Here is a 26,942-nt window from a genome sequence, read left to right on the forward strand (position 1 = left end):
GGGTTCACTCCTCGGCCCCTGTGACCACGTCAACGTATCCTTGCGCAACATACTGAACAGTCGCTCCTGATGGTGCGTCATCAGGAGGTGGCAGCGTTCAAGCGCTTTGAGTACCTTGAAGTGTAGAAAAGCGCCAGACATTTACCGCTGAACAAATATTACTTGGTATACAATAACAAGTATGCAACTTGACATGTACACTAAAACAAACCGGAAGCCTGTGGACGTCATCAACGTAAACGTGCAACGAAATTAAACAAGGATTCTATCTACTTTTCCACATTTGCTTTGAAATTCCTACACTTTTGTTTAGGTCCAACACTGCGACCTGGCGGAGTATTTTATAAATACAACCGAGTGCGAATGCTGCGAAATGGAACAAAGAATATGAACATGTACAAACATGAGAACATTGAAAAGCAGTTACAAACATCAAATAATACACTCGGGATTTGACAGTTACCGCCAATAGATCGTTCTCGCAAGCGATTGATTGGTAGTGACTGGGAATCGACGCCAAGACCAGAGTAATCGATTCTGACCGCGTCGTACAATTGACCACAGTAGAATGTGAAGGAAGTTGCTTGCATCGTCATAAACAACATTTTTGGGTGAGTGTGGATTTAATGATGCTCTGGAATTTGCGAATTGTCTTTAGAAAGCGTAGTCGTTATCAGTGGGTCAGTTGGCATCAGAGGTCAGTGGCACATTTGGACCACGTCGATGAGCGATTTACTAGCATGCTAACTAACAGCTGCTTCAAGTGGGTTGTTTTTCATCGCGGATGTCTCATGTAGCGATTGCCGAGAGATGCCAAGTGGCCGTATTCAACTGTTCCATTATGTTTACACAATAAAGAAAATGCGGCGGAAACGCGCTGTGTTGCTTGTTAGCGCAACTAGCTAAGGCATCCGTTTTGTTGTCTTCATTTGCCAAGTAGATCCAAAACAAAAACACACAAGGAATTTGTCTCCGGTAGTTGGAGCCGCTCTAGTATGACAACAGACAGCCACTGTGACCAAAAAAAAAAAAAAAAAAAAAAAAAAATCTTCTTTTAGGACGTAAAAACACACTACGGAGAGTCATGGAGCAAATAAAGCTTACCAGTAATGCGGTTTGTCATCATACGATGACAAATGATGCAGACTCCTCAAGCAATTTAGAGCAATTTGAAGTGACTAATAGTAATCTGGTACAGTGATAACTGTGCAAATGGTGCAGAGTCCTCAAGAAATGTTTCAAGTTGAAAGTAGTGAGACGATCTGGAGCAATGACAATTGTGCGAATGGGGCAGATGAGTGGCCAGTATTTGTCAACAACAGATATGCAAATAGTGCAGAGGGACGAGACTACTGCAGTGAGTGCATGTATAATAGATGTGTATATTTTACTTTGCTTACGTCTTCCAGTAAACTGTCTTGTCTGTCTTGTATTATCTCGAGATAAAGGTTTGGGAATAATGGGCCCCATGGTAAACTGCCTCAGCTGTCATGTCCTCCAGCAAATGTGTGTCAACATCCACCTGTGATGGTGATGCTGCAACTGTCATGGCAACCCTGGCTTCTGAGCAGGCTCTGTTGGCCTCGGACCGCTACGCAAAGCTCATCCTGGCCCAGTTGAACAAAATGAGGCTCCGCACAGACTTCTGTGATGTGCGGCTGAGAGTCGGCGGCCGCGTCTTCAAAGTCCACAGGCTGGTGCTCGCTGCCAGCAGCCCATACTTTTCTGCGCTTTTCTCCGGGGGGATGAGCGAGGCAGATAAAGAGGAGGTGGAGATTCTGGGAGTTGATACTGAAGTCTTTGAGGTTCTGCTGGACTTTGTTTATACAGGTACTCTTTACGTCGAACATTTTCATGTTGCGAACAAATCTACAGCAGTTTATTGAATGAAAATGTGCTCCCTCTCCCATCAGGGACAATCAATGTGACAGTCGAGAATGTTCAAGAACTGATGTTGGCAGCAGATATGCTGCAGTTGAACGAGGTGGTCTCCATCTGTGGTGAGTTTCTCAAGGGCCACGTGGATCCATCCAATTGTGTGGGCATCTTTCAGTTCCTGGAACAGATCGCCTGCATGGAATTGCTGGAGTTTTCCGAGAACTATATCCACGTTCACTTCCTTGAGGTATGAAACACTTGACCGTTTTACTTTATTTCTCCAAAGACCTCTGTGTTACTGTTATTGTTCACCCTGCCTATGTTGTGTGCAGCATGAATCATCCGTCCATTTTCTATACCACTTATCCTCATTTGGGTCACAGATGATCTGGAGCCTATCTCAGTTGACTTTGGGCGAGATGCAGGGTACACCCTGGATTGGTAGCCAGCCAAACGCGGGGCACATTTAGACAAACAATCATTCACACTCACAGTCAAAACTTACGGGCAATATCGAGTCTTCAGTTAACCTAACTAACCAAAAAAATGTTGCAGACGTTCAGCAAAAATGTATTTTCATGCTTTATTTGCAAAGACAGGTTTAACCCCACCGATTAATTTGTTCAACCCCCAGATTATTTTGTTCATTTTTTTTAAGCCTCCTCCATCATTTGCTTCATATTAGGTTTGTATTGGTGACGAGTTCAGGGGCCTCTCAAAGGATCAGATTGTAAAGCTTCTAAGAAGTGAAGAGCTGAGAATTGAGGATGAGTACCAGGTGTTCACTGCAGCCATGGAGTGGGTTCTCCAAGATGTGGCTAAGAGAAAAAAACATGTGGTTGAGGTGTTGGAACCAGTGCGCTTCCCTTTACTTTCCCCACAGAGGCTGTTCAAGTACATAGAGGGTGAGGAGACTTAACATTTTACCACCTACGTTTAATTGACACACACTTCTTCTGAGTTACTCTCTTGAGTTTCTAAATTGATTATGGCTGATTCAAATGTTGCGCATTTTGCTTTTTAATCAAGGTATGACTGACTTCAGCCTAAGGGTGGCACTGCAGACCCTTTTGAAGGAGTACATTGAAGTCACAAAGTCTCCCAAAGACAAGATGCACAGTCAACTACACCAAATCAAGATGAGACCGAGAAGAAAAGCCAGGAAATACGTTTATGCCATAGGTTCTGTTTTTAATATCTTGATGTCATCTCTTATACGGTGTGGTGCTTTATAGCTTTGTTTTGTAACTTTCACAACGTAATAATTGCATGATGACGGAAGTTTTTTCAGAGATTTAAAAAAGTAAAGCGAGTGTGTGCGAGACAAGGGTAGAAATTTAGAACGTTTTTTTTTTTTTTAAATTGCAGGAGGCTACACTCGGTTACAGGGTGGCCGGTGGAGTGACAGCAGGGCGTTGAGTTGTGTGGAGCGCTTTGACACCTTCAACCAGTACTGGACCACGGTGTCATCTCTGCATCAGGCTCGTAGCGGTTTGGGGGTAGCAGTGCTAGCGGGCATGATCTATGTGGTGGGAGGTGAGGAGGCTGAGGTCAGAATGTCACATAATGGGTGCGATGGTAAGTCTCAATCAATTTGTTTTCTTCACCAGGAGAGAAAGACTCAATGATTTTTGACTGCACAGAGAGGTACGACCCAGTGACTAAACAGTGGGCTGCTGTGGCTTCTCTGAATTCCCCTCGCTGTGGAGTCGGCGTCTGCTCCTGCCATGGCGCGCTATATGCGCTCGGTAAATACCACTATACTGTTGGAATGGCTACTAATACTTGAAACGAGTTGGAAGGCTGAAAATTCTCATTTGGAAAACACCAAACACCACAAATGTGTGGGGCAGCAGTAACTCACCTGTACGGACTTGTCATTCCATGGTTTCCGTATAGGTGGATGGATTGGCTCTGAGATCGGGAGGACAATGGAACGTTACGACCCGGAGGAGAACAAGTGGGAGGTCATCGGCGACATGGCAGTCCCCCGCTATTATTTTGGTTGCTGCGAGCTACAAGGTGTGTTACGATCTCTTTGCTCATGCAACCGTTAGGTGCGACCTGAAGGCCATAACATCAATTTTCCCATTAAGCTAAGACAAGATTTTTGTCTCTTCTTTGAACACTTCTCCAATGATGTCATTGTTTCTTTACAGGTTTTATTTACGCGATTGGAGGAATCAGCGATGAAGGCACGGAGCTATGCTCGGCAGAGGTATACGATCCCATCACCCGTCGATGGAGCGCTTTGCCTGTTATGCTGACACGTCGAGCATATGTGGGAGTGGCCTGCCTCAACAACTGTATTTACGCAGTGGGGGGTCGGAACGAGGCTGTGGGTGCTTTGGAGACGGTGGAAAAATACTGTCCAGAGCAGGTAATCTTGTGACTCTGAACAAAATAGCACAATATCTTCCAATGTTAAATTGAGGCAACGGGACTTTTCTTAGTGAAGACGTTTTACCTTTGATCCAAAAGGCTTTTTCACTTCTAAAATCTAGATGTGAAGTCTCCCTATTTGTGCCTCGGAGGGCGTTTCTGGAGACTAAATCCTTTTGAAACAAACTTTGTAATGTTGCTTATGAAGTGAAGTGTATTGAGAAGTGCAAACAGACAAGAAAAGTCCAGTTGCCTCGATTCAACCGTGGAGGATTAACATGATCCGGATGACCAAGAATCTACACAGACAAACTCTGCTTTATGGAAAACTGATGAAAAGTTCACGCCTCTCCGGGTCTTTTTCCCCGCCCCCCACCCCAGGAGAAGTGGTTGGAAGTGGCCCCGATGTCCACGGCGCGTGCGGGGGCCTCAGTTTCAGCAGTTAACGGGCTGTTGTATGCTGTCGGTGGAAGGGCCGCCAGCAGAACCTTCTCGGCGCCAGTGACGATCGACTCTGTGGAGATCTATGACCCCCACCTGGACACCTGGACGGAAGTTGGCAACATGATCACCAGCCGTTGTGATGGCGGGTTGGCTGTACTCTGAACACCTGGAGAATTCCACTTTAGGCTCAGTAGGAACCCGCATGAAAGGAAAAGATGCACCTTAAGATTATACCTGTGCCACATCTCTAGATATTATTTATTTATACATGTAATTGGTGTTATTTCCTTATGTTACTGTTGATGTGATGGAAAAGTGCTGTTTCTGCCCAAATTGCCTATGTCTATTCTCAGTCCCACCAATAATTTTAGATTGAAGATTAGAAGAGTAGATTACTTATCAACTCTTTTTCATCACATGTTGATTTTGAGAGGCTTTTTGTTTATTTTTGCGCTTGCTTGAGAGTCCTGAGAGAACTGTGCATTGTTCTGGGATTAGATATGAAATGACCGCATATCTTTTGTTTCACTTTCTTCAAATTTGTCAATGGAAAGTTATCAAACCATTTGAGTCTCTTTTAAATAATGAAATAGAATGACACTTACAGATCTTTGTGATACCTGAAAGAAATGTTTTTTAAACTAAAAAGTTGCCAAGCCTGTGCTGTAACTCCTGGATTCTTTTCTTATCGACTGATGGAACTCCTTTGTTTGCTGACATGCCATTCCCCCAATATTTTTAACTTTGGGTTAATTGAACTGAGAGGAACACCTGAACAGTGGCAACGTTTCTCACCATTATGGCTGTGCCTATCAACCCAAATACTAAAAAATATATATTTGATTGCTTTTCAGTGAAATAAACGTCTTGTCGTGCATTCCAGTGAGGTTAATGACTAAAGCTGTAACACTATGTATTTAACTGATCTTTAATGTTTCGCAGGGGATGACAATCTGAAATTCTATCATTTTGACAACAAAATACATAAAACCAAAACCAAAAGGATATATTCTAGTTCAGCAAACGTGTCCAGAGCTGTTTGTAGTATTTCCCATGTAGCAAAATTGCTGTAGAAGAGTTAATACAAGAAGAGAGCAGTTGTGTTTACATTTTATTAAGTTTATGTTTATGTGTGTCCAATTGGAACCTTTAATCTGTTTAATTGGTGAACCTTTTGAGCTTCTTCTCAGTGCAGACCTTCTTCAAGATCAGCGTTGCCACCAGTGAGAAGGTAGCAACCACAGTGAGAACAGTTCTCATGGCTTTGAACCAGGCAGGGTATCCAGGTAGCAGGATCAGGTCGCAGTGTAAAGACAGTCCGAGGCCCATTATAACTACCATGGCCCCCTCTACAACATTGTCCCTGCAGAGCAGTGCCAGCCAGGCCAGAAGTGACGGAACCACGCTGTTGCCCAAGTTCATCCAGTCAGGTTGAGCGGGACTACCATCAGGAATGGCAAACCCCCAGCGGGCACCGCCGAGGAAGGAGACTATACCAGCGCCGTACAGCATCTGAGCATATGCCACTTCAGGGTAGAAGGACTGAGTGGTCGCCATGAAGAGGGGGGCAGTCACAAATGGGATGAGCCCAGAGAAACCGAGGTACAGGGCTGGTTTGGGAGCCTCCGTCACGGCCCTCAAACTGAAACCTGTGGTGTCTCTCTTGTCTGAATGACAGAGACAAGAGCCAGCCCAGGTGATAGGTGAGATACGCAGCAGCCTGTTGGTGGAAGGAAGTTCGGATGGACTCAATAACGAAGAACTCCTAGAGACCAGTTGGACATTTGTTGATTTTGATCCTCCGCCAAGCCAGTGGGGACATCGCCACCTTGGAAGCTGGGAATGCACAACATTTTTATTCTATTAAAAAAAAGAAAAGGATACAACTTTTCACACCACTGTCTTGATTTAAAAAAAAAAACATGCTTATAGTTTGACTTACCCTGGAAAATAGATATCTATCAGGTGCAAATCCAAACATTTGAAATCTAAAAAAAAAAAGAGACATCTTACATTAACACGTACAAATTCACAGGCAGTTCACAGTAATAAATGGCATTTACATCATCCTCCAATTTCATTTCCATGGTGACTAACACCAGCGAGCCAACAACTATCTTCAACTTAATGCAAGGTCAAGCAATCGTTCAACAATCTGCTTGTATGATCAGTACCCAAACGTTCTTTTGAATGCGTGTGACTCAAAAGCTTGTTAAATCCACAACATGTACACTAACTTGTCAGTGTTGACGTTTTGACTAGCTTTACAACAAGAAACGTTGTTGCCATTTGCCATGATTATTATATCGATGTTTGATTTTTGTCTCTCTTTCTCGGTATAAAGACAAAGAAGAACTGGCGTTAACGATCGTCTTACCTTCTCACGAAATCGTGTCGGATCATTTCACATTTACTGAAGACGCCCTTGCTATGAAATCGCCCCGTTTTTTGTGTGCGTGTGTTGTTTTTTTCCCCCAAACTGAACCGGACGAGTTCTGCTATCGACTATTTTGTCTGTCAATGGCGGGGGAGGTTTTGTGTGATATTCAAGAGTGCAAATACTAACGTTACTCAATTCCGCCCTCGTATTCTAGAATTTCTGAAAAATAAATGTATGCCGTTATCGGCGTTTGTAGACAAACGAATGAGGGGTTTTAAGGTCTATTTCTTCATTTACAAAACCTCAACTCACAGCATTTATAAGCGTACCTCACAGAGCCAACCCTCATCCAGTTTCATAATGACGTGACTTCTTGAACGCAGCCTTATTGAGTCTGTTCGAATCCGTCGGTGCCAGCGTCAGTGGTAATCGCACAGAAAACCCAAACAAACATCAATAGCTCCTCTACGAGGGCGTTATATATTATCACACCGGGGTGTCATTTCGTTGTTATTCGACTACTTAATATACCCTCGAATCTATCAAAGGCTATTTTGCTCGGGAGAAGGTACGCAGTATTGTCAGGAAACATTGCAAGTTAGCTCGCTAGCACTTAGCAAGCTGATGAATGTGTGCTGCTGCTGTTAAGGTAGCCATTTTGAAACTGTGTTGTTCCAACGATGCCAGGTCTATTTACCTATGCTGTACGTTCGTGACAACTGCTATAATGTGCTATTTACACCATTTGGATCGCTCGCGGTGTGTTAACGTGTTACGGAGCTAGGCCGTGGAGCCATAGGAACTCGTTGCAATGTACCTCACAGTTTTTCGGGTTCAGTTAACAGGCGAGGTAACACCAGCTATTAGCTAACACTCACTACGCTAATGTTCACGTAGGTAAATGCACAGATGAGTTAGCAACCGATTGACTCGAGATTTAACAGCAGCATTCCGTAGCGATTTACTTTGATGGGTTTAGACGGTAGAATCGCTTTATGTGCGAATTGCACCTTTGAGCATTTTTCAACTTGTAAGCGCGGTGAAACGTGTGCTCTGTGTGTTGATTTGGTCTCCTACAGCGCAAGCGGCCACATGTTGTTGTTCCTACAACGGTAATGTTTCACGTAACACTGCGATGTATACTGCTAATCCTGAAGTGGAATATCGCTGCTGTCCGAAGTAGCTTGTGTGCGTCGCAAACTCATTGATGTTAAGCTATTACGTAAGAGTTCAGTGCGAGTGCAATGCTGTTTGCACAGAGTTTGTTTCGTTTTAATATTAAACTGTAATATAATGCAACAGAGCGAGCATTGCGTTATCCCTGTTTGGTGTGTGATACAGCATTACTGTCGTGTTGTCAGAAAGTGCCGGGGATATTCTTGCATTGGTATTTATATTTTAATTAAAAGCCGCCACACATTTCAGCTTTCATTGTGTGATGGCTGCAAGATCACAGAGTCATTGGTTTTGATTTGTAACTGTGGGAAAAGAGCAATTTTCATGATGACATTCAAAAGTGTATATGTTGTTTTCAAAGCTTTAAGATGTGTCCGACCCCCTAGGTTACTGTAAAAGAAATGAGTTTGATCTGCACCTTTTATAGGCATATCTTGCTCAAACTAACAATGTTCGGCTACAATAAGTCGTGGTTAAGTTTAATGTAGACAAGGGTGTTAATTTGACTTGAGTTTGTATTTACAGTGACTTTGTGATTGAGGAATTGATTGCTTTTTGACTCAAGTCTTTGGCTTGCAGGTGCAGCTCCTTTGCAGAATCAAGTGGAACACCTGGAAGTAATCAGAAAACGCTTCAGCAAGGGAAAAGGCCCTAAACTAAGAGAGCATCTCTACACGTTTAGGGTTTTTTGGGGTTATTGTTGTTGGTTTTTTTATTAGACTGATTAGTATATTGGAGCCTTTTACCGGGGTTTTGAACTTTCATATCTATGAACTCAGAGTTCCTCCGACTTTCATCTTTCAGAAAGCTGCACATTAATGGGCATTTTCCAAATGTGAAAGCAAATCATGCAACAATAGACATCTTTATAATGCATCCCTCATCAAGCTCTCTGTTTCACTAACCAGAAAGTAAAATGACAGCAATGTAACTAACAGGTGTTGTTTTCGTCATTGTCATGTGACTTTGAATTAGCGAGCATCATTTCCTTCCAACTGTGGGAGTCTTTTCACCACATTAATGAGGTGAGCAGTGGGTTTCCTGCAAAAGACTGTCCCTGAACTCCCTTTCTTTTGCGCATGTGTTCCACTAGAGTCTAAAATGATTCGGTAAAAGTGTAATTGATGCCAAAACCGACTGGCTCACAGTGTGGCAGAACAACATTTGTTTCGTCGTCCCCGACTTGGCGTCCAAGTGGAACCGCTGCGCAAATTGCGGTCCATGCACATGGGCAAACCCCTTCTACCTGTTGACAAGAACGCAACCTCGCTCTTCTGCGCCAGTGGGGCAAATGACCTCTTATCAATATACTATTTTGCCAATTGACAAAATCTGACCATGTTTCACGCGTCCCAACTAAATCATTGAACAACTTCCGAAGTGACTTGGACTTTTAAACGGTATCACTCTGCACGGGATTCGCTCAGGAGCAGCTTGGGAATCCTGTTCCTCGGAGACCGCTGCACTTACATTTTTGGAAGTCCGTCTCCTTCTTTGTTTGGCCAGTTTTCTGGATCACCAATTCCAGATCATTCCTGCAACTCTTTGACCCATCTCTCTTCCACCCTGGACGAAGCGAACTGCTTCTGCGAAAAGAGGCTGTGCCGTGCTGGCAGGGGTTTAGAGGGGTAGTCGTCGTGCCGCTCCCTGTCCGTCAGCGCCAACAGGCCTGAAGAACAGAGCCCAGACGGACCAAGGGAGGAGGCCGAGGACTTCAGAGCCATTGACTCTGGGGTAACTATTGTACTGTATTTGATGTGATAAAATCATGTCCCTTTTATTTTCCATCCAGCCTGTCTTCAGCATGCGATCCAAGTGTTCCTCTGGTTTTTGTTAATAACGGGCCTTTTTTGTTACGTATCTTTTGTGGCCTTGATAACACTGAAAGTGAGTTGACCGTAGCGAGAGAAGACTTTAAAATTTAGAGTTGTCATCAATTCATGAAACCATGCATAAAATTAATTTTCAAGCATTCCTGATGGCCATCTCTCCTGGCAGATCCTGGCCATGAGGTTTGATGCCTCAATCCACTGACCAGAAACACTGGACCTAAATGGCGCAGCATGACTTTGTCCCTGCCTGGCTTAACTTCTCAACACCCCAGCCTGCCAAGGTTTGTGTGTGCACACATTATGCGTGCATGTGTGTGTGTGTGTGTGTGTGAGAGTGAGTGAAGGAGACAAAGCTTCAAACCTGCCTCAGATATTACGTGCCGTTACACTTTGCGTTTGGCGAGGGACATAAATAGCAGTCAGTCTATGTCATTGAGGGCCAGCACTACAGAGGTAAAGCTGTGGCGTTTCTGAAGAAATGTGTTTTTAAGAAATTCTAGTACAAAACTATTGTTTAAAGTTCAAGCGCTGATTGTAGGTGAAATTTGCTGCAGCTCACTGGAGAATCTCGAATTGCAGTAGCCAGATTAAGTTGACCAGCTGTACTTTGCACAAAGCGCATCATTATTGAGTTGTTTAATCGTTCAGTGATTGTGGATATGCTGTTGATTGTTGTCTGCAAGTGAGGAAGTTTCCCAGCTGGGTGACCAAGACGAAGAAACAAGAAGAGTCGCTGTCAAGCCGACAGTGCTCTGTTGGTTGAGTGATTGCTGCACATTGTTTTGGTTTTATGGTCTTTCTAAAGGGGAACTCAACCACCCAACATTTAAAGCAAGATCACATTGTGTGTGCCAACGTGGGTCAAAAAACAGTACTCTGATTATTGCCTGTGTGGAATAAAATGTTAATCAGAGAAAGGGGGCGCCATCTTGGGCGAAATCATAATCTGGTGCAGACCGGAAGTGACGACCAAGTGCCTGTAGAGAGTTGTCTGATACCACAGCGCTCTGGTGAACTGCGTCGGCTGCTATAGTTGAGAGAGGGATGGATTTTACAGGTGCTATATTATTGGTCTGCCCCCACTTTATTTTTGAAGCATTATTAACCAAGTTAAAGTATTGAAAACCGTTTTGAGAATCAAATGTATTCATGCTCCTGAGCACTCCACTGTCTGGGAAATGTAAAACTCCACCTCTTCCCGCGCTCCCTGAGCCATGGAGATGGTTAGAGTCTAGATGATTTTTAGACAATAACGAGTGAAAATATTGCCCGTCAGGAGCGCAGACCGAGGTGGATGGGCTGTCTCCGCTGCTGTCTCATGTACCTTTTTTATCAGACAGTGTGACAAATGAGCAGCTTTTCAGCGTATTAAATTAGCGATTGAACACGATTTTGGGTTGGTGTTGGTGCGCAACATTGTATAATTACAATATAAGGTATAATACTACCGGCGCCTTGCATGATGTTTGGTAACTCAAGCAAGACGGCATCACATTTTCCGTCACCGACTATTACCTTTTTCTTGCTACCTCCTCCAGTCCCCTGCTGCCACCCTTGATAAGCAAGGCGAGTCCCACCACCACAGAGAAGGCAGAAATGCTGTGAGCCGCCGCCGCCACAACTCTTCAGATGGCTTCTTCAACAATGGCTCCTTGCGCGCTCCATCAGGTACCAGTAGTGAAGAAAACCCACTTTATAAGAGCATTTGGGCACAGCGGTACTGGAATCCTTGCGCTCTCACGAGGGCTGCACAATATTGGAAAAAGATGACATTGCAATTTTGTCAAACCTGTGATATATATTGCAATATGAAATAATACATGATCAGTGTTTGGGAAAGTTCATTTTTGACGTGGACTAGTTCAAAGTTCCAAAAATGAACGAGCTCATATTTCATAATTCAAATTTTGAACTAAATTCACGAGTCCAAAAACGAAGTAGTCCATAGTTCTTTTTTCCCAATATGTTGCTGATGGGCTATTACCCTTTAATTACTGACATTTCATTTTCCCATTGTTGGCCACCCATTCAGTCCACACTAATAGCCAGCTGCAGCTCTCACCCTACAATCTCAAAAACGTGTTGCTTGCATGGTTGGTCTACTTTAAAATGAGGAGTTATCCTGAACAAAAAAAAAAAGAAAAAACAGTACTATTGTCCTTTATGTAGAAACAAAAAAACAATGTGACTATTGCACGGACGTACAGCGCGATGACTATGCTCAAACAAAATATTGTGCAGCTCTGGATCTCACTGTACTCATGGATAGGAATAATCATTTTCTGATATAATAAGGGTGCATTGAATGGGTACAAATACTGCTTTGGACAAGGGACAATCAAGACAATTCGTTGCTCATGGTTTCATATTCTGCCGTTGCAGTTTTTCTAAAACAACACAAACTGGCATGGTGTGTTTTGAATGGGTATTCTTGGAAATGTTTGACAGTTTTTTGTTGTTGTTGTTTGTGTCCGATTGGAAGATACTATGGATTCTTAGTTGTCCAGTTGCTGATGTAGAGAGTTTTCTTTGGCCAACACATTGCAGGTTAATTCCGATTTTTAATGATTTATCAGGTGTTTTTCATATCAATGTGAACAGTACATGCCTCTTTCGTATGTGGATCTAAATCGGTTATGTAGCTAATGTGACTGCAGTTTGGACGCTCTGGTCGCACTCATCCAACCTATAAGATTTTATGCATCATCAACTGTCACAATTATTTGAGAGAAAAAAGACATGCGTGACAAGTAATGGCGGACAAACAAGAATAAAACAGTCGGTGGCAAAAAAGAAGTTGCTTTAGAACTGATAAATATATAAGGAGACTGGTCAGTTCAAGCACAAAATCCTTGAGATTGCCCAAAATCTGTCATTTGCAGCCAGTCTCAATGAATTCATGTAAATTTGGTGCTACTGCAGGGTGATTAATAAGAAGCAGAAGTTGCAATATACGTAGTAGTATGTATACACAAGTAGCATTCGGAATACATACCCTCACTGGATTTTTGCCAACTTTCAATTTCACAAAAAAACAAGAGCCAAAGGGAACAAGACCATGGTTTTGAAGTCCCGTAACCTAGGATGCCATTTCGGAAGTTCGGAACCTTTCTGCCCATCTGCAGACTGTGAAACAACTACTATTGAAGCTCTGTCAGAATGCACTCGTCAGGGACCTTCTTCTTGGAAGTATTGTTTTAACGTCTGTGCTTTTCTCATAGATGGTCTGTACAGAATATTTATACCGCACAGTCTCCATAATATGCGGTTCATTTGTAAAAGCTGCGAGTCAACCCAAGAACCTGTATGTCCTGCCACAACAGTGTGGCATCAGCGCCACAAAACCACACGCAGTCTTCTTGATATTTTCTGGGAATGAATGTTTAATGCAGGCTTTACACGATCAGGATCTTTGGGGCCGATCACCGGTCAGCGAGTTTACATAACCGATCCCATCACAAGATGGAGGAATGTGTCTATTTAAATGACCTGTTCATTTACTGTATATACTTGTGTACTTAATTGCTCAAAATTATAGTTACAATAAATATCTTTATTCTTCTATTTATGCCAGTGAGGCATAGTGACAGACAGAAGAAATGAATGGTCTTCTATTCGATGGCAGGAAGTCCATAAAGTAATTAATGTATCCGTTTTTTTGTGACATTTTCGTTTGTCGGTGTGCCGTAAGATTTTTCAATTGTAAAATATGGTCCTTGGCTGGAAATCGCTGCTCGAGTCAGATCGTGTATTCTAAACATCACATGACAGAAATAATGGGTGCTAACTTACTGTAATTAAATTACTTTATTTTTATTTAAATGACTTCACCCACACCAAAACTTTCGAGCATGATTCGACAGAACTGCGGCATGTTTACGTCCAACCGTTCGTGGTACCACTAGCTTGCTAGGCTACGTAACATTTTATTGCCTACTTGTGAGCCGTATCTTATTAAAAGTAAGTGAACATACCTCAAGCAAGCCTTAAACGAACGTCCTCTCCTGTCCTGAGCACCGATGACCTCCAACACACGTTTTTCCCCATTTTGTCCTTATAATACACGCGCTCCACTCTTGTTGTCATCCCACGGTAACGAGTGTATCCGGTCTTATTTGAGTTGACGATAAAGCCCAATGATTGTAAAAAAAAAAAAAAAACGGGATGCGGTGGTAACGAAATACAAGATTTTATTGCAGTAGTCTGACAGAGCAAATTTGTCTTGTAGTCTGATCCCGAGCATTGTTTTTTTAGTTATTTATTTATTTTTAATAACTTCATTGGCCGTCAGATATTTACAGTACTACGTAAAAAGACGCGTGACAAGGCTAAAAATAAACTAGCTTTTGGATTCAAATATACTGTGCATACAGCGACGCGGCGTAAATGTCTTTTGCGGAGCCGATCAGATCGCCGAACTATGACATTAAACGCGATCAGCATAAAAGTCTAAATATCTGCTGATATCGATCAGCCCGATTTAAAATGGGTGTAAAGTCTAGTACCCGCACTCTTTTGCTACAAAGCCACGCTGTTGTAACACGTGCAGAATGTGGTTTTGACATTGTCTTGCTGAAATAAGCAGGGGCGTCCATGAAAAAGACGTTGCTTGGATGGCAGCATATTTTTCTCCAAAACCTGTATGTACCTTTCAGCATTAATGGTGCCTTCACAGATGTGTAAGTCACCCATGCCATTGGCACTAACACAGCCCCATACCATCACAGATGCTAGCTTTTGAACTTTGCGTCCATAACAGTCTGGATGGTTCTTTTCCTCTTTGGCCCGGAGGACACAACGTCCACAATTTCCAAACACAATTTGAAATGTGGACTCGTCGGACCACGGAACACTTTTCCACTTTGCATCAGTCCATCTTAGATGAGCTCGGGCCCAGAGAAGCCGGCGGCGTTTCTGGGTGTTGTTTATGAATGGCTTTTGCTTGGCATAGTAGAGTTTGAAGTTGCACTTACGGTTGTAGCGCCGAACTGTATTTAGTGACATTGGTTTTCTGAAGTGTTCCTGAGACCATGTGGTGATATCCTTTACACGTTGATGTGGGTTTTTGATGCAGTGCCACCTGTGGGATCGAAGGTCACGGGCATTCAATGTTGGTTTTGGGTCTTGCCGCTCAGTGATTTCTCCAGATTCTCTGAACCTTTTGATGATATTATTATGAACACAACATCCCCACTTCATTGGAATTGGGGTTGTAGATGAAAGAGAAGAGTCTCCTTTGAACAGTATGAGCGCGCCGGGGTTGAAGGTGTTGCGATCACAGCGTGCATGACGTCACTCACATTTGCTACAGTCTGAGTTTGAAAGTAAACAACCACCTGTAGTTTTCTACACACACACACACAAACAACAACCCACCTTTCTGTACATCAAAAAATCCCTGTTACTGTTACAAGACTATAAGATAAACTCAGATCACCACCAACAAATCTCACATATTGGCCTAAAAACGAAGAGAGAGACATTTTTAGTCCATCCATCCATTATCTGAGCCGCTTATCCTTACAAGGGTCGCGGGAGCGCTGGAGCCTATCCCAGCTGTCATCGGGCAGGAGGCGGGGTACACCCTGAACTGGGTGCCAGCCAATCGCAGGGCACATAGAAACTAACAACCATTCGCACTCACATTCACACCTACGGACAATTTAGTCTTCAATCAACCGACCACGCATGTTTTTGGGATGTGGGAGGAAACCGGAGTGCCCGTAGAAAAGCCACCCAGGCACGGGGAGAACATGCAAACTCCACACAGGTGGACATTTTTAGTCTTTTGATATATTTTTAAATTCAATGTATTTCTTTATTTTAGGTGATGGGTGGCAGCAGCCCTCGCTACTTCTGAGACATGACTCTGTGGATTCAGGGGTGGCCAAAGGCGGGCACAGTGGGTTAGCAGGGGGCCCGTGTTGGAAGGAAACACCCAGCTGGCACGGAGGTCCGCGGGGTGCCCAGGACGGCCATCACCACCACCAAGGACGCCACCCTAAACGGGGAGGAGGTGACAGGGACAGGCAGGGAGGGCACCGGCAGCGCAATGGCAACTTCCATCCCCGGAAGGGCACCTCATACCAGGACAAGTTTCCCAATGAAGAACGCAAAGACAATAAGGAAGACAAGCTGAAGTTTGTGGAAGAGGACTTTGTGAGTAGCATCATTGGTTTTATACAAGGTTCTCCTTTGACCTTTTGTCACAGTTTCTGAAGATTACTACCATTTGGTTCTTAGAATTTGTACTCAAACCTAAACACAATGTGCACACATTCTCTAAATGTTGCACTGGATTTCTGGCTGAGCAGGCATGATCCAACATCCAGCCAATTCTTACATGTGGAGAAATTTCTGGCATTCGAATGGCAGAGGTGTGACTTTCACAACAGTTGTCAATTGTTCTGCTTCTTTTGTAGCCTTCTCTCAACCCTGAAACAACTGGAAAGCCCGGGACGCAGATGAGACCAGTGGCTCCCCATGCCGGAGTGTGGGGTAAGAGCTCCAAGTTCATTTGTCATCTGACAGTTTGTTTTTCTGTGGTCTAAGCTGTGCACACAGTTTTTCTTGTTCCCTAACAGCTGCCTGGATTTTCCCCCCTCCCCCAGAAAATCCTCCAAGTGGCAAGCAGATGGTATCCAAAATGTTAGTTATCAAGAAGGTTTCAAAGGAGGACCCCAGCACTGCCTTCTCTGCGGGCTTCGCCAGTGCCGGCGGCTTGCCAGCCAACGGCGCGAAAGCTCCCATCACAGGCTCCAGCGTCTACAAGAATCTGGTCCCAAAGCCTGCTGTGGCCCCCACCAAAGTACGAATGACTGCCGTGTGTCAAACCTCAGTAGGAGAGTTTTCCAACTAACACACAACGTTCTATTTGTTTTATTTATTTTTATTTTAAGAGCACCCCATGGAAAGCCAGCGCTCGGGAGATCTCCAAATCTGGCCGAGATTCCGTCTTTACTAACCCCGTCTCTGCTGCTAAAACCAGCACCCCGGTCAGTGCACCGCAGCACAACAACCCTAAAGAGGTGAGGTTTCTAAATTACTCAAATCAAACTTCAATCTAATACACATACAAATTTGCCAAGTTAACTGCACATTTGATCTGTGGTTACTTATCGTTGTTTGGGTGAGGTGGCTGCTTTCCTGTGCACATGAAGCCCTTTTTTTCTGGTGGCAAATATCCTCTCCGCTGGATACCCAAGTTACAGCTGACAAGCTTCAAAACAATGGGCCAGCTAGTCGTAGGTCAGACAAGCAGCCTAGAAGAATAACAAGAATGAACCCGATTGGTCTTGGTGTCTTCGTCCCTGCAGCATCCTTCCAGCACGACTCCTCCCATAGACATTGCCCCATCGAGGCTGAAGCTGATGCGCCGTGGTCCTGACCGAAAGAGCGACTTTCTGCGAGCTCTAAAGGACGAGGGCACTGGAGAGCTGACAACAAGCAGCAGCCCGGGAACATCAGGAGAGGTCAGTTGTGCCCCCTTTGCCACTGCGCTGTACCTACGTTGGCTATAACAATTCGACACACCCCTGTTCAAATGGCAGGTTTTTGTGATGTATAGAAACAGTCAGGATGGCACAATGGTGACATTACCAAGAACTGGATGTCCCTCTAAAATTAATGAGAAAAACTACACTAGGACTGTCACTATCGAATCATTTTTGGGAAGCGATTCTGCTATTGATTATTGGTCAAATAATTGAATATAAATACTTTTTGTTGTTGTTCCTGTTTGGTTTTTCAAATTGTTACTAACGTACATCTTATGCTCATTTACGAGGGATGGATTTTGATCCTTAAACTGAAAATGTTGGTACTGGGAGTATTGAATATATTTGGTATACACAATTTGAGACTGGTTAGCAATCGCGCTTAGCATTAGCGCGCCAGCACTTACAATTTTAGGTCCAACAACTGGAACTACCGTGAACTTTGACACTTGATCACATCTGCTACAGTGAGCAAAAATGTCACAAAACGTGTCCTAAAATAATGACATCTCGATTTACCTACTCAGCGTGACATCTTAACCCGTTTAGTTGAACATAAAGCTAATATACTTGCAAGTATTGAAGAAATATGCACTCGGAGATCTTAAATAATATATTGTTAATTTTACTCAAATAATGAACAATAAAAAAATCAGTCCACCCGGTAGAAGCAGTTTTTGTTAGTGTCTTATTGTTGTGTGATTGTGTCCAGGGTGAAAGCAGCACCCCGGAGCCAAAAGCCTACAGCGAGGACGTCTGCCACGAGAACGGGCTGTCCTACTCACTCAGCGACTCTGACACGGAACACCTGTCCAGCTCCCTGGAGGCTGAGCACAGGTACATCGTGCGCGCAGTTTATATTGTGCATACAACAGAGGTCACAGTTTGATTTGGTTCGTGTTCAAAGTTTGTTTGTTAGAGTACTTGAGATTTCAACACGGGCCAAAAATAGTATGTCTTAAAATGTTGGGGACCTTGAAACATTGTTCCCATATAGACTGAGTGAGGCGGCACGGTGGACGACTGGTTACAGCGTCAGCCTCACAGTTCTGAGGACCCGGGTTCAATCCTCGGCCCCGACTGTGTGGAGTTTGCATGTTCACCCGGTTCTGTCTCCGGTTTCCTCCCACATCCCAAAAACATGCGTGGTAGGTTAATTGACAACTCTAAATTGCCCGTAGGTGTGTTTGTATGTGCCCTGTGATTGGCGGGCAACCAGTTCAGGGTGTACCCCGCCTCCTGCCCGATGACAGCTGGGATAGGCTCCAGCCCGCCCGCGACCCTAGTGAGGATAAGCGGCTCAGAAAATGGATGGATGGATGGATAGATAGACTGAGTGACATTCTAAGAGAACTTAATGTAGTGTGTACCACTACAAACCAATATTGTTACTTTAATACGGTGGGTCCTCGGTTTACGGCGGTCCTGAAATTTCGAGGTTATAAACTGCACGTGGCACAAGAAGGCACGCGCAATTACTGCTTTATGTAGTTTTTCTTTTATTTCATATTCATGGTCTAAGGTTTTTCCTCCAATTATTTACAGTAATTAGGACTTCTCCTGTTACACTATGGGGCGTTCTCACAAATCAGTGTTTCGTCTATGCCGTGAGAACAGACTCCTGTCATAAAACGCAGACACCTCCTTGTCCATGTCAATCTTCGTATTAAGTCAAATTTCTGATCAAACTTACAAGGACTCTAGCTCGTTCTTAGAGCAGGTGTGCCTCATGAAGTCTCTATTGCAAGGGTTCTCAAATTTATTTGCTTCCTTACTGGGGAGAATTTTCTCCTCCCCACCACCCAAGGAACCCCTCCATAATCTTACTACTGAACATAACTACCATGTGTACCCAAATGTCATTGGAATCAAAAAAGTTGTTGATCACAAATTCATACTTTTTCAAATGTTATGAGAAGTCTTTTTTTTTTTTTTTTTTTTTTTTTTTTTTTTCCCCAAGAAAAAAAAAAAAGTTGAGTAAATTACAAAAATACAACTTATTCTTTTATTACACCTTGTATTCTGGACACTTTTAAAAAAGTTAACTATATTCTCAAAAGAGCTCCTTTTTGTTAAAAAAAAATTACTTTATGCCTTTTGTTCTTAAATATATAACTTCATGCAGAGATTTGTGATGTCACAATCATATCAGAGCTTTTAATTGACCTAAATTAGGGAGTAATTGGTTCGTTTGTTTTTAATTGGTGCACTAGTCCCCATACTTAGTTATGCATTTGGGGGAAAAAAAAACAACTTTTAAATTTTGTGCACACCTAAGCTACGGTTCCAATGACCCTAGTTTGAGAGCCACCAATCTACTGAATATGTACAATATGCACACGCAGAGAAATAAAATTTTGAGAAACATGCTTGTCCAGGTTGCTGAAGGCCATGGGCTGGCAGGAGTACCCAGAAAACGACGACAACTTCCTGCCTCTGACCGAAGACGAACTGAGAGAGTTCCAGACGAAAACAGAGCAGGTGATCGACTGCCCTCTTGCTTCCCGCGTTGTTAAAACTGTGAGCTCACCCAGTATGTGCTGGTGTTGTCTGAGCAGCTGAAGAGGAACGGCCTGCAGAACGGGCTTCTCCCGAGGGCGCGGGGTGTCACCCTCCACTTCACCCCCTGGAGAAGTGTGGCTGAGGCACATGTGGAGGAAGGCTCTGAGTCTGAAACCAGTAGCAGCAGCCAGACCTCTGACGACGACGACTGCATCAAATCCTAACGTGGCTTTACGGAACAAAAAAAAAGCAGCAGCCAACACATCTCAGCAAGCCACCTGCCCTCCTTTCTCTCATCTTGTTTTTAGAGCACCATTTTGATTTGTTTTTTTTTGTTGTTGTTGTTGTTCTTGCACAAGGGAAAAAACAATCATATCCCAGTGAAGGGGGAGATTTCTGCTCTGCCAGACGTTTTCCCTGCGTTTCCTCCTTCACTGCAGTCCTGCTCTCTGACCCAGCCCCCTCCTCCTTTTTCTTCCTTGCTTTGTGGAACTGAAGTGTTCATCAAAAAGGGCAATGGATGCACACTTGATTCTGCTTTAAACAGACTAACTCATTTCATTGATGATGCTGATGACACATTAATGATATTAATAAAATTGGTTCCTGATAAGCTATGTTTTAAGCTGCTGACTGTGATGTTTGAGTCTGGATCATATTAATTCCAAGTTCATCAATTACTAAAAAAATGCTTTTTTTTTTTTTTCATACTGGCTCAGAGTAAAAGCAGGCGCAGTAGTTGATTTACTGAGGATGCCACCATCCACGGTAAAAAGAAATCACAATGTTGTGGAATAAAGTATGGCAATAAATAGAAATGTTGCAATTGCTATTTGTCAACAGTTTATGGAAAAAGTTGAATGGCATAAAATACAAATGGTTATATTTACGCTTGCTATGAATAGTCCCAAAAAATGTTTGCCTGCAGATGCATTGCAATTACAGAACATGAAAATCTGGACTTCAAAAACATTTTACCATATCCAAGATGTAGAATGTTAAATGCAAACAGATTGTACATTAAGCCAATTATTTTGTTGGATGAATTTATAGAACTTGAGTTGCACTTTTGAAATTGCAATGCTGTAATTTGATACACCTGTATATGACCAGTCCAGAACGTACCCCACCTCTCATCCAAAATCAGCTGTGGTACAGCTCAAGCCCCCACACCCATAATGGAAGATAAACCGTGAAGAAAATGGATTGACATTTAACATTTTATTAGGAAAAAAACAGGATTTACATCAGGGAGAGGGTCTGTGCAACAATGTGGGGTGGATCAATGCCAACATTACTACTTGCATTTTTAAAAGCAACCAGAGCTACCAAACGAGTGCAATAAAAGTGTAGCCGAGATGATGGCACAAACTGTTTGTTGGGACATCAAAAACCATATGGAAACAACTCCACAAATCCAGCAGTTAAGAAACTTACCAATGTTGGCATTGTTTCACCACACAACTTCAAAAGACATACAAAACATTTTTATTTAACATTGTACAAAAAATGATTCACAAGGGTTTGCGATCTTGGTAACAGCACATCAGTTCTTGTTGAGGTAAAGTGAGAGCGAAGAGGCCACAGACTAAGAGGGGTAGAATAATAAAACAAAACAAAAAAAAAGTTATTTGCTTGGGTATTTAGTAGAGACTTGAGGAATTTAAATATCAGCACTCACCTATACACCTCCATACTGTTAGTGTGCCTTAGTGTCACCATTGGCTTTGTGCACACCATCATCCTGCTTCACCTTCTTGACCGCACCTTCTTTCACAGGACTCTCTTCTGGTTTCCTCTGAAACACGCACGCACACACACACACCTCTTGGTTAGCCCACCCTGCGCGCCACAAGTGCCGTTCCGCCGAGCTCAATCACGGTCCCACCTTCTTCCTGACCAAGTGGCTGATGTCAGACACTGGAGCGTTGGCAGCGGCATCGTTGGCAGAAGTGACTTTGGACGGTGAGCCATTTGTCTGGATGAGCGAGGTAACATAAGAACTCATTTTAATTTACACACGCATGTACACCAGGGGTTTCGCCATCATTTCACAAATGGCCAGGACAAGTTGTTCGGCAGTAAACCAACTATGAGCAAATTATCCTCTCACATTCAACTGCTCCTCTCCAAGTGACCAAACTGTCAAACTCGAGTTGAAACACAATGACAGTAAAGCATAAGCAGCCAGTGATTTTTCCTTGTGGATGAATAAAGTACCCAAAGTAAATGCGCAATGGCAACAATGAACACAAAAATAAATTTGGTTCTTATTAGCAAGCTTATTGCACACAAAATGGAAGTGAAAAGGTTTTGTTACATTTTAGTCAATCCTTGAGTTCAGCTTATCAAATGTCAATCAATACTCCGATTTCCTCGTTCAAGAAAGCAAACAATTGTGTTTTTAAGCAAAGCAAGACATTTGACATCAGCAGACAGGAAAACCCAATCAACATTTGTTTTCTGACACGTTTCAAATGAAACTCCAGAGAAATATAAAAGCAGTAACAAAATACTTCTATGATACCCCCAGAAGTCATATAGCGGCGACCAATAGTTTCCCTGTCCCACCTCTGGTATGCAGCTATAAGGCAGAGCAGTAAACTTCAGCAATTACCCAAATTGCTCATGAGGATCTTTGTAAATGCAGAATCTAATTGGTGGTGACACTTACTGATGAAGTGGTTAAGGCGTCCCCACTCTGTCCAGTGGAACCAGAGGCGCCATCCTGACAAGCACATCACAACAAAGTCAAATCTGCATTGTAGTTACCACCTGCGTGTGGAATACGTTGACCCACCAGCACACCCTTCGTAGCCTCAGCGTTAAGCATTTTCAGGCCATCGGCGGCGTCCTCCATTTTCTCCTGGATTTCCGGCAGCAGAGCTTCCAGCTCCTCTATCTCCTTCCTCTCCTCAGGAAGCTCGTCACGGCCAGCAGCCTTTTCGATCAGCTCGGTCAGTTTTTCTGCCAGACAAATTTCACATTGTGCGAGGATCAACACAACACTATGATGGGAACATCCGCCACCTCAGAAACACAAAAAGGTGCAAGACTAGGTTTAAAAAAATAATAATAATAATAAAATTTAAAAATGCATTTAGGTTAGAACAACAAAAACCAGTGAAGGCTAGGACCCTACATAAGCAAAATAAATTTCAACCTGATAGAAAGGCCTCTGAACATGTCAAATTTAAATGGCTGCTGATGGTGAAATTTGGATTCAACTTCATTTGGAATTACATCTTCTGTCCCTTCAAACTGCTAGCAATACACACACACACACGCACTTTTTTTTACGGTTTTACTTTGAAATGCAAATAACTGCGCTGGGCGCCGTTCTCACCCAGCCTGCTCTTTATGACATGGATGGAGCGCTTGAGCTGGCCGATGGCCTCTTTGTACTGCCGGTTCAAGTGGAACATGAAACCCAACTGGTAGTGCGTCTCCGCAAGAAGTCTGCTGTCCGAGTCCAAGTGTTTCAGCCTCAGAGAAAGACACTCCTGGAAGTCCTCCAGTGCTCGGGTGAAGTTCCCTGTGCAGACGGCAGCAAGCGTTCGTTCGTTCCTCAGCAACGGCGGCAGTGTCCGCGAGGTGACGTTCAAGTCTTGAACATACCAGACTCAGCAGAAACTTCTCCGAGTTTTAAGTGGGCCTGAGCTGCCATGAGCTGGTCCTGCTTTGACTCTTTTCTATGTCCGGGACAAAACAAAAGTAAGGGGTTAATAATTATTTTAAAAAGTCCATTTGCAACATGAGTGACTTCATTCTTCACAACTTCAGTCTGCACCAACCTCTTATAGATGACTTTCGCTACTTCCAGCATCTCCCAGGCCAGCTGAAGGTTTCCCACCTCCTCCTCCTCCTCCTCCTCCTCCTCCTCATCATCATCGCTCTCCTGCAAAGCATTGACGTTCAACCCCACACACACAAGCTCAGCTTTGCAGGTTGTCTGTACCTTTTCTCCAGCGTCGATGTCCTCGACTTGCTGCTCTGCATCATCTCCACTTTCCTCATCGCCATCTAAAAACACCAAATTATTTAACATATTTCAGGAGACAAAATTGCAACCAGGGAGACTTACCTTCGGCTCCCTCTGCTGGTTCCTCTTCCATTTTCTCAGCTGGTTCGACCTTCTTGTCAGCCATCTTCTCTGATGGTTCTTCTGCCTTCTTAGCAGCTGAGTCTTCTACCTTTTTGTCTGCTTCAGCATCTTCCATTTTCTCTGACGGTTCTCCTAACTTGCGTGTCCCGTTGGCTACCATTTTCTCTGGTGGTGGTTCTGTCTTACCGGCCGGGTCCTGTACCTTGTCTGCTTCAGCGTCTTCCATTTTCTCTGATGGTTCTAAGTTATTACCAGCCGGGTCTTCAACCTTTTTGTCAGCTTCTCTCTCTTTCACTTTGTCTGCTGGTTCTTCTACCTTCTTGTCAGCTGCATTTCCCTCCTCATCTGCCAGTTCTTCCAGCTCACCTTCCACTTCCTTTAGAAGCGCAGATCTGTCGGCCTCACTTTCCTCCATTTTGCTTCCAGTTACATCACGTTTGCTGTCCCCTTCAGCTTTCTCTGCCACGGCATCATACACTCGAACTCTCAGCTCATCTCTCGTCTTTTCTGCTACAACAAGAACTCGCTCAGAAACATCCAATATGTTGTTGTTTTTATTCCCACTCCGAAAAGTGATGGATATTCTGGTTTTGGGTGAAATTTAAGAATAAAGCTTAAATAAAAGAACCTTTACTGGTGAACTTAATTGACCTAAAATGTTCAACGCACACGTTGAACTGTTCAGTGTTTTTGTTTTTATTCTCAAACAAGGAACTGAAGGGCAAAATTCACAATGCATTTGCTCAATTACATTTTCCAAAGAGGTCTTCCGGTCTCTCTGTAGCAACAATGCAAGCTCAGTGGCCACTTGCCTCTGAGAACATTTTTATCTTGGTCTCCTGATGTGGAAATGTGAGCCGCATGATCAAGAGGATGGTTTGTTTGAATTGCAATTTAAATTGAACCAGGACATTTATTGGTCCATTCGTGGATCTAACACCTGTTGTGAATTCTGCCATGTCGAGCAGAATGTACTGAAACGTCCAACAGCGAGCTCGTGCCTTCAAACCTTTTTCAAATTAAGTTCACTTGTAAAAGGTTGTAGTGAATTTCAGCGTTATCCTGAAATTGCCCCCCAGGGGAGAATACCCAAACTTCGCGAGTAGCGAATGTTTGTCTTGAAGGTCATTGACTCACCGTCAACATTTTCTGCGCCCTCCACGGTGGAGTCTTTCGGTTTCTCGTCGTCGTCGCCCTCTGGGACTCCTTCCAAAGCATTACCGAGTACAGTGTTCTCCATCCTGCGTCAGAACACTGGCATTCAGCTCTGCACATGTTTCATCATATCTTCATTTTATTGAAAGAAAAAAAAATAATAATAATGCATGAAAGTAGAGTTGATACCTTGCCAACTCCAACAGCGCTTTGCCACACCAGAAAAATGCCTCAGCACACTCATCTGCAGTGTCCCCGTATGCTTTTGCTCTGGAAACAAAAATCCTCATCATCCGGCCATCCGTTTCCGAGTGTCTCGGCATCGTTAAGGCCGCCAGGTGAGCTGGAGCCTCTCCCAGCTGACTTTGGAGGCGGAGTCCATTTAGTCGTCGATTAACATCGCGTGCGTGTTTTGGCCAGCGAAGACAGCCGAACTCCACACAGGAAGACCGGCGTCGAGACTCCGACCCCCAACTGTGAGGCAGGCGTGCCAACTACTAGTCCACGTGCAAATCTAAATACAATATCTATATTTATGATAACCCTTTAGACCGTAACGTTCTAGATTTTTATTATACCTTTGGTTTCTTTCGCACCCTTAAAGAAAATATAACCCACATTTAAAAAAGGTGCCATTTACTGAGGTTTACCCGATGCGGACGTTTCTTTCAGCTTTTAAAAGATCTTTGATGAATAGAAGGAACGATGGTCTTTACTTTAATCACCAGGCTGTTTGCTTGCAAAACATCAAGCAAACTCAAGGTCACACAGAAAACGAAGGCCATAAGTTTCCCGTGTATTTAAGCCTCGTCTTACAGTCGCATATACTTCACGTTAACGTAGAGGTCCGCAAACTTTTGTGCTCATGGGCCAATTTTGAACAGATCAATGAGCCAGGTCAACTGTTTGACAACAACGCAACGGTTAATAAACCAGTTTATGAATAACATGGATTGCGAAACGTCTATATCGGGATGTAAAATGATGCAGTTCAGGTCTTTGTTAGACAACTGCACGTGATGCAAATGTGTTCAACAGTTGAGCTTTCCAAAGTCTAGAGAAGGTCAAATTGAGTTCACCTGTGGATGTTACCGTGCATTCTTTTGGCCCCATCTTGAAATTTCCCCCAAAAGCCTCAACGTTTTGAGTGCAGATTGCAACTTTTTGTCATTTGAGTAAAATATGTGTCACTTGACCGTCGTGAGAACATCTGAGAAGAACCTGATCCAACACGAGACGTCGAACGAACTCACAGAATTCCGCAGGCCTCCTGGAGGGCAGTCACAGCCTCCACCACTTTGCCCGTCACCAGGTGCTTCTTACCGGCGCCGATTAACTGGTTGGCCTCTTCCATGGTCACGCAAGTGCACGGACAAAACACACAAATCGATGGAAGAACGCAAACAAAATGCGTGCGTGGACAACTGAGGTCGCACAGCAGCTGACAGAAGCGCGAGCGTTGGCTGTGAAGAGACGTGCCTCTTTCAAAGGAGACGTACGGCGCACGCTGGCGTGACGTCACGTCCTGCTGTCGCACTGCCTTCTTCTTGTGCTCGCATTTGGCGCCAATATTCTTGCCTTGCCCACTTCCG

The 26,942-nt window shown here is 43.7% G+C and overlaps 4 protein-coding genes across 15 annotated transcripts; 2 read left to right on the forward strand and 2 right to left on the reverse strand.

The window, feature by feature from the left end:
* The first annotated feature begins 526 nt into the window (after positions 1–526).
* ipp (intracisternal A particle-promoted polypeptide) lies at positions 527–5,363 on the forward strand. Of its 3 annotated transcripts, XM_061694993.1 has the most exons (11): positions 527–611; positions 1,449–1,830; positions 1,914–2,125; positions 2,564–2,783; positions 2,908–3,060; positions 3,247–3,414; positions 3,489–3,626; positions 3,778–3,900; positions 4,038–4,096; positions 4,197–4,258; positions 4,642–4,865. In XM_061694993.1, exons 2-11 carry the CDS (start codon positions 1,491–1,493, stop codon positions 4,763–4,765), a joined length of 1,599 nt encoding a protein of 532 aa, XP_061550977.1. In that variant the 5' UTR covers positions 527–611; positions 1,449–1,490; the 3' UTR covers positions 4,766–4,865. The 3 variants fall into 3 exon arrangements, with proteins under 3 accessions (XP_061550977.1, XP_061550976.1, XP_061550975.1); XM_061694992.1 differs by having other exon boundaries at positions 1,443–1,830; positions 4,038–4,258; positions 4,642–5,363; XM_061694991.1 differs by having other exon boundaries at positions 4,038–4,258; positions 4,642–5,363.
* A 439-nt stretch (positions 5,364–5,802) lies between these two features.
* Positions 5,803–7,202, reverse strand: LOC133412026 (transmembrane protein 69-like). 2 transcript variants are annotated; one of them, XM_061694995.1, is made up of 3 exons: positions 7,082–7,202; positions 6,647–6,692; positions 5,803–6,540 (listed from the first exon to the last, which is right to left on the reverse strand). In XM_061694995.1, the coding sequence occupies exons 1-3, from the start codon at positions 7,105–7,107 to the stop codon at positions 5,863–5,865; spliced, it is 750 nt and encodes a 249-aa protein (XP_061550979.1). In that variant the 5' UTR covers positions 7,108–7,202; the 3' UTR covers positions 5,803–5,862. The 2 variants fall into 2 exon arrangements, with proteins under 2 accessions (XP_061550979.1, XP_061550978.1); XM_061694994.1 differs by having other exon boundaries at positions 5,803–6,564.
* A 241-nt stretch (positions 7,203–7,443) lies between these two features.
* On the forward strand, positions 7,444–20,707 carry gpbp1l1 (GC-rich promoter binding protein 1-like 1). Of its 7 annotated transcripts, none has more exons than XM_061694941.1 (12): positions 7,444–7,509; positions 8,840–9,994; positions 10,259–10,373; positions 11,631–11,760; positions 15,920–16,251; positions 16,515–16,590; positions 16,677–16,900; positions 16,992–17,120; positions 17,409–17,564; positions 18,301–18,425; positions 19,967–20,069; positions 20,147–20,707. In XM_061694941.1, exons 3-12 carry the CDS (start codon positions 10,314–10,316, stop codon positions 20,312–20,314), a joined length of 1,503 nt encoding a protein of 500 aa, XP_061550925.1. In that variant the 5' UTR covers positions 7,444–7,509; positions 8,840–9,994; positions 10,259–10,313; the 3' UTR covers positions 20,315–20,707. The 7 variants fall into 7 exon arrangements, with proteins under 7 accessions (XP_061550925.1, XP_061550923.1, XP_061550929.1 ...); XM_061694939.1 differs by having other exon boundaries at positions 7,487–7,652; XM_061694945.1 differs by having other exon boundaries at positions 7,487–7,652; positions 16,704–16,900.
* A 600-nt stretch (positions 20,708–21,307) lies between these two features.
* On the reverse strand, positions 21,308–26,846 carry LOC133411599 (histone-binding protein N1/N2-like). 3 transcript variants are annotated; one of them, XM_061694153.1, is made up of 13 exons: positions 26,604–26,846; positions 25,540–25,620; positions 25,333–25,436; positions 24,175–24,702; positions 24,049–24,113; positions 23,885–23,988; positions 23,709–23,782; positions 23,437–23,625; positions 22,891–23,057; positions 22,765–22,818; positions 21,979–22,068; positions 21,772–21,888; positions 21,308–21,678 (listed from the first exon to the last, which is right to left on the reverse strand). In XM_061694153.1, the coding sequence occupies exons 1-12, from the start codon at positions 26,702–26,704 to the stop codon at positions 21,790–21,792; spliced, it is 1,656 nt and encodes a 551-aa protein (XP_061550137.1). In that variant the 5' UTR covers positions 26,705–26,846; the 3' UTR covers positions 21,308–21,678; positions 21,772–21,789. The 3 variants fall into 3 exon arrangements, with proteins under 3 accessions (XP_061550137.1, XP_061550136.1, XP_061550135.1); XM_061694152.1 differs by having other exon boundaries at positions 24,175–24,705; XM_061694151.1 differs by having other exon boundaries at positions 22,765–22,791; positions 24,175–24,705; positions 26,604–26,788.
* Between the last annotated feature and the right edge of the window lie 96 nt (positions 26,847–26,942).

Source organism: Phycodurus eques, chromosome 13, assembly GCF_024500275.1.
Source record: "Phycodurus eques isolate BA_2022a chromosome 13, UOR_Pequ_1.1, whole genome shotgun sequence".
Taxonomy (NCBI): domain Eukaryota; kingdom Metazoa; phylum Chordata; class Actinopteri; order Syngnathiformes; family Syngnathidae; genus Phycodurus; species Phycodurus eques.

Bases quoted from the DNA above. Each gene is read 5' to 3' on its own strand.
- ipp (XM_061694992.1), top strand. From the start codon at position 1,491: ATGTCCTCCAGCAAATGTGTGTCAACATCCACCTGTGATGGTGATGCT. The intron at 2,784-2,907 runs GTGAGGAGACTT...TTTTTAATCAAG, and splicing joins GCTGTTCAAGTACATAGAGG to GTATGACTGACTTCAGCCTA. The intron at 3,415-3,488 runs GTGAGGAGGCTG...TTTCTTCACCAG, and splicing joins CATGATCTATGTGGTGGGAG to GAGAGAAAGACTCAATGATT.
- LOC133412026 (XM_061694994.1), bottom strand. From the start codon at position 7,107: ATGATCCGACACGATTTCGTGAGAAG. The intron at 6,693-7,081 runs GTAAGACGATCG...TTTTTTTTTTAG, and splicing joins CGACACGATTTCGTGAGAAG to ATTTCAAATGTTTGGATTTG. The intron at 6,565-6,646 runs GTAAGTCAAACT...TTTTTTTAATAG, and splicing joins ATAGATATCTATTTTCCAGG to AATAAAAATGTTGTGCATTC.
- gpbp1l1 (XM_061694941.1), top strand. From the start codon at position 10,314: ATGGCGCAGCATGACTTTGTCCCTGCCTGGCTTAACTTCTCAACACCC. The intron at 16,901-16,991 runs GTACGAATGACT...TTTTATTTTAAG, and splicing joins CTGCTGTGGCCCCCACCAAA to AGCACCCCATGGAAAGCCAG. The intron at 18,426-19,966 runs GTACATCGTGCG...ATGCTTGTCCAG, and splicing joins TCCCTGGAGGCTGAGCACAG to GTTGCTGAAGGCCATGGGCT.
- LOC133411599 (XM_061694152.1), bottom strand. From the start codon at position 26,704: ATGGAAGAGGCCAACCAGTTAATCGGCGCCGGTAAGAAGCACCTGGTG. The intron at 24,114-24,174 runs GTAAGTCTCCCT...TGGTGTTTTTAG, and splicing joins ACCAGCAGAGGGAGCCGAAG to ATGGCGATGAGGAAAGTGGA. The intron at 23,989-24,048 runs GTACAGACAACC...AATGCTTTGCAG, and splicing joins ACATCGACGCTGGAGAAAAG to GAGAGCGATGATGATGAGGA.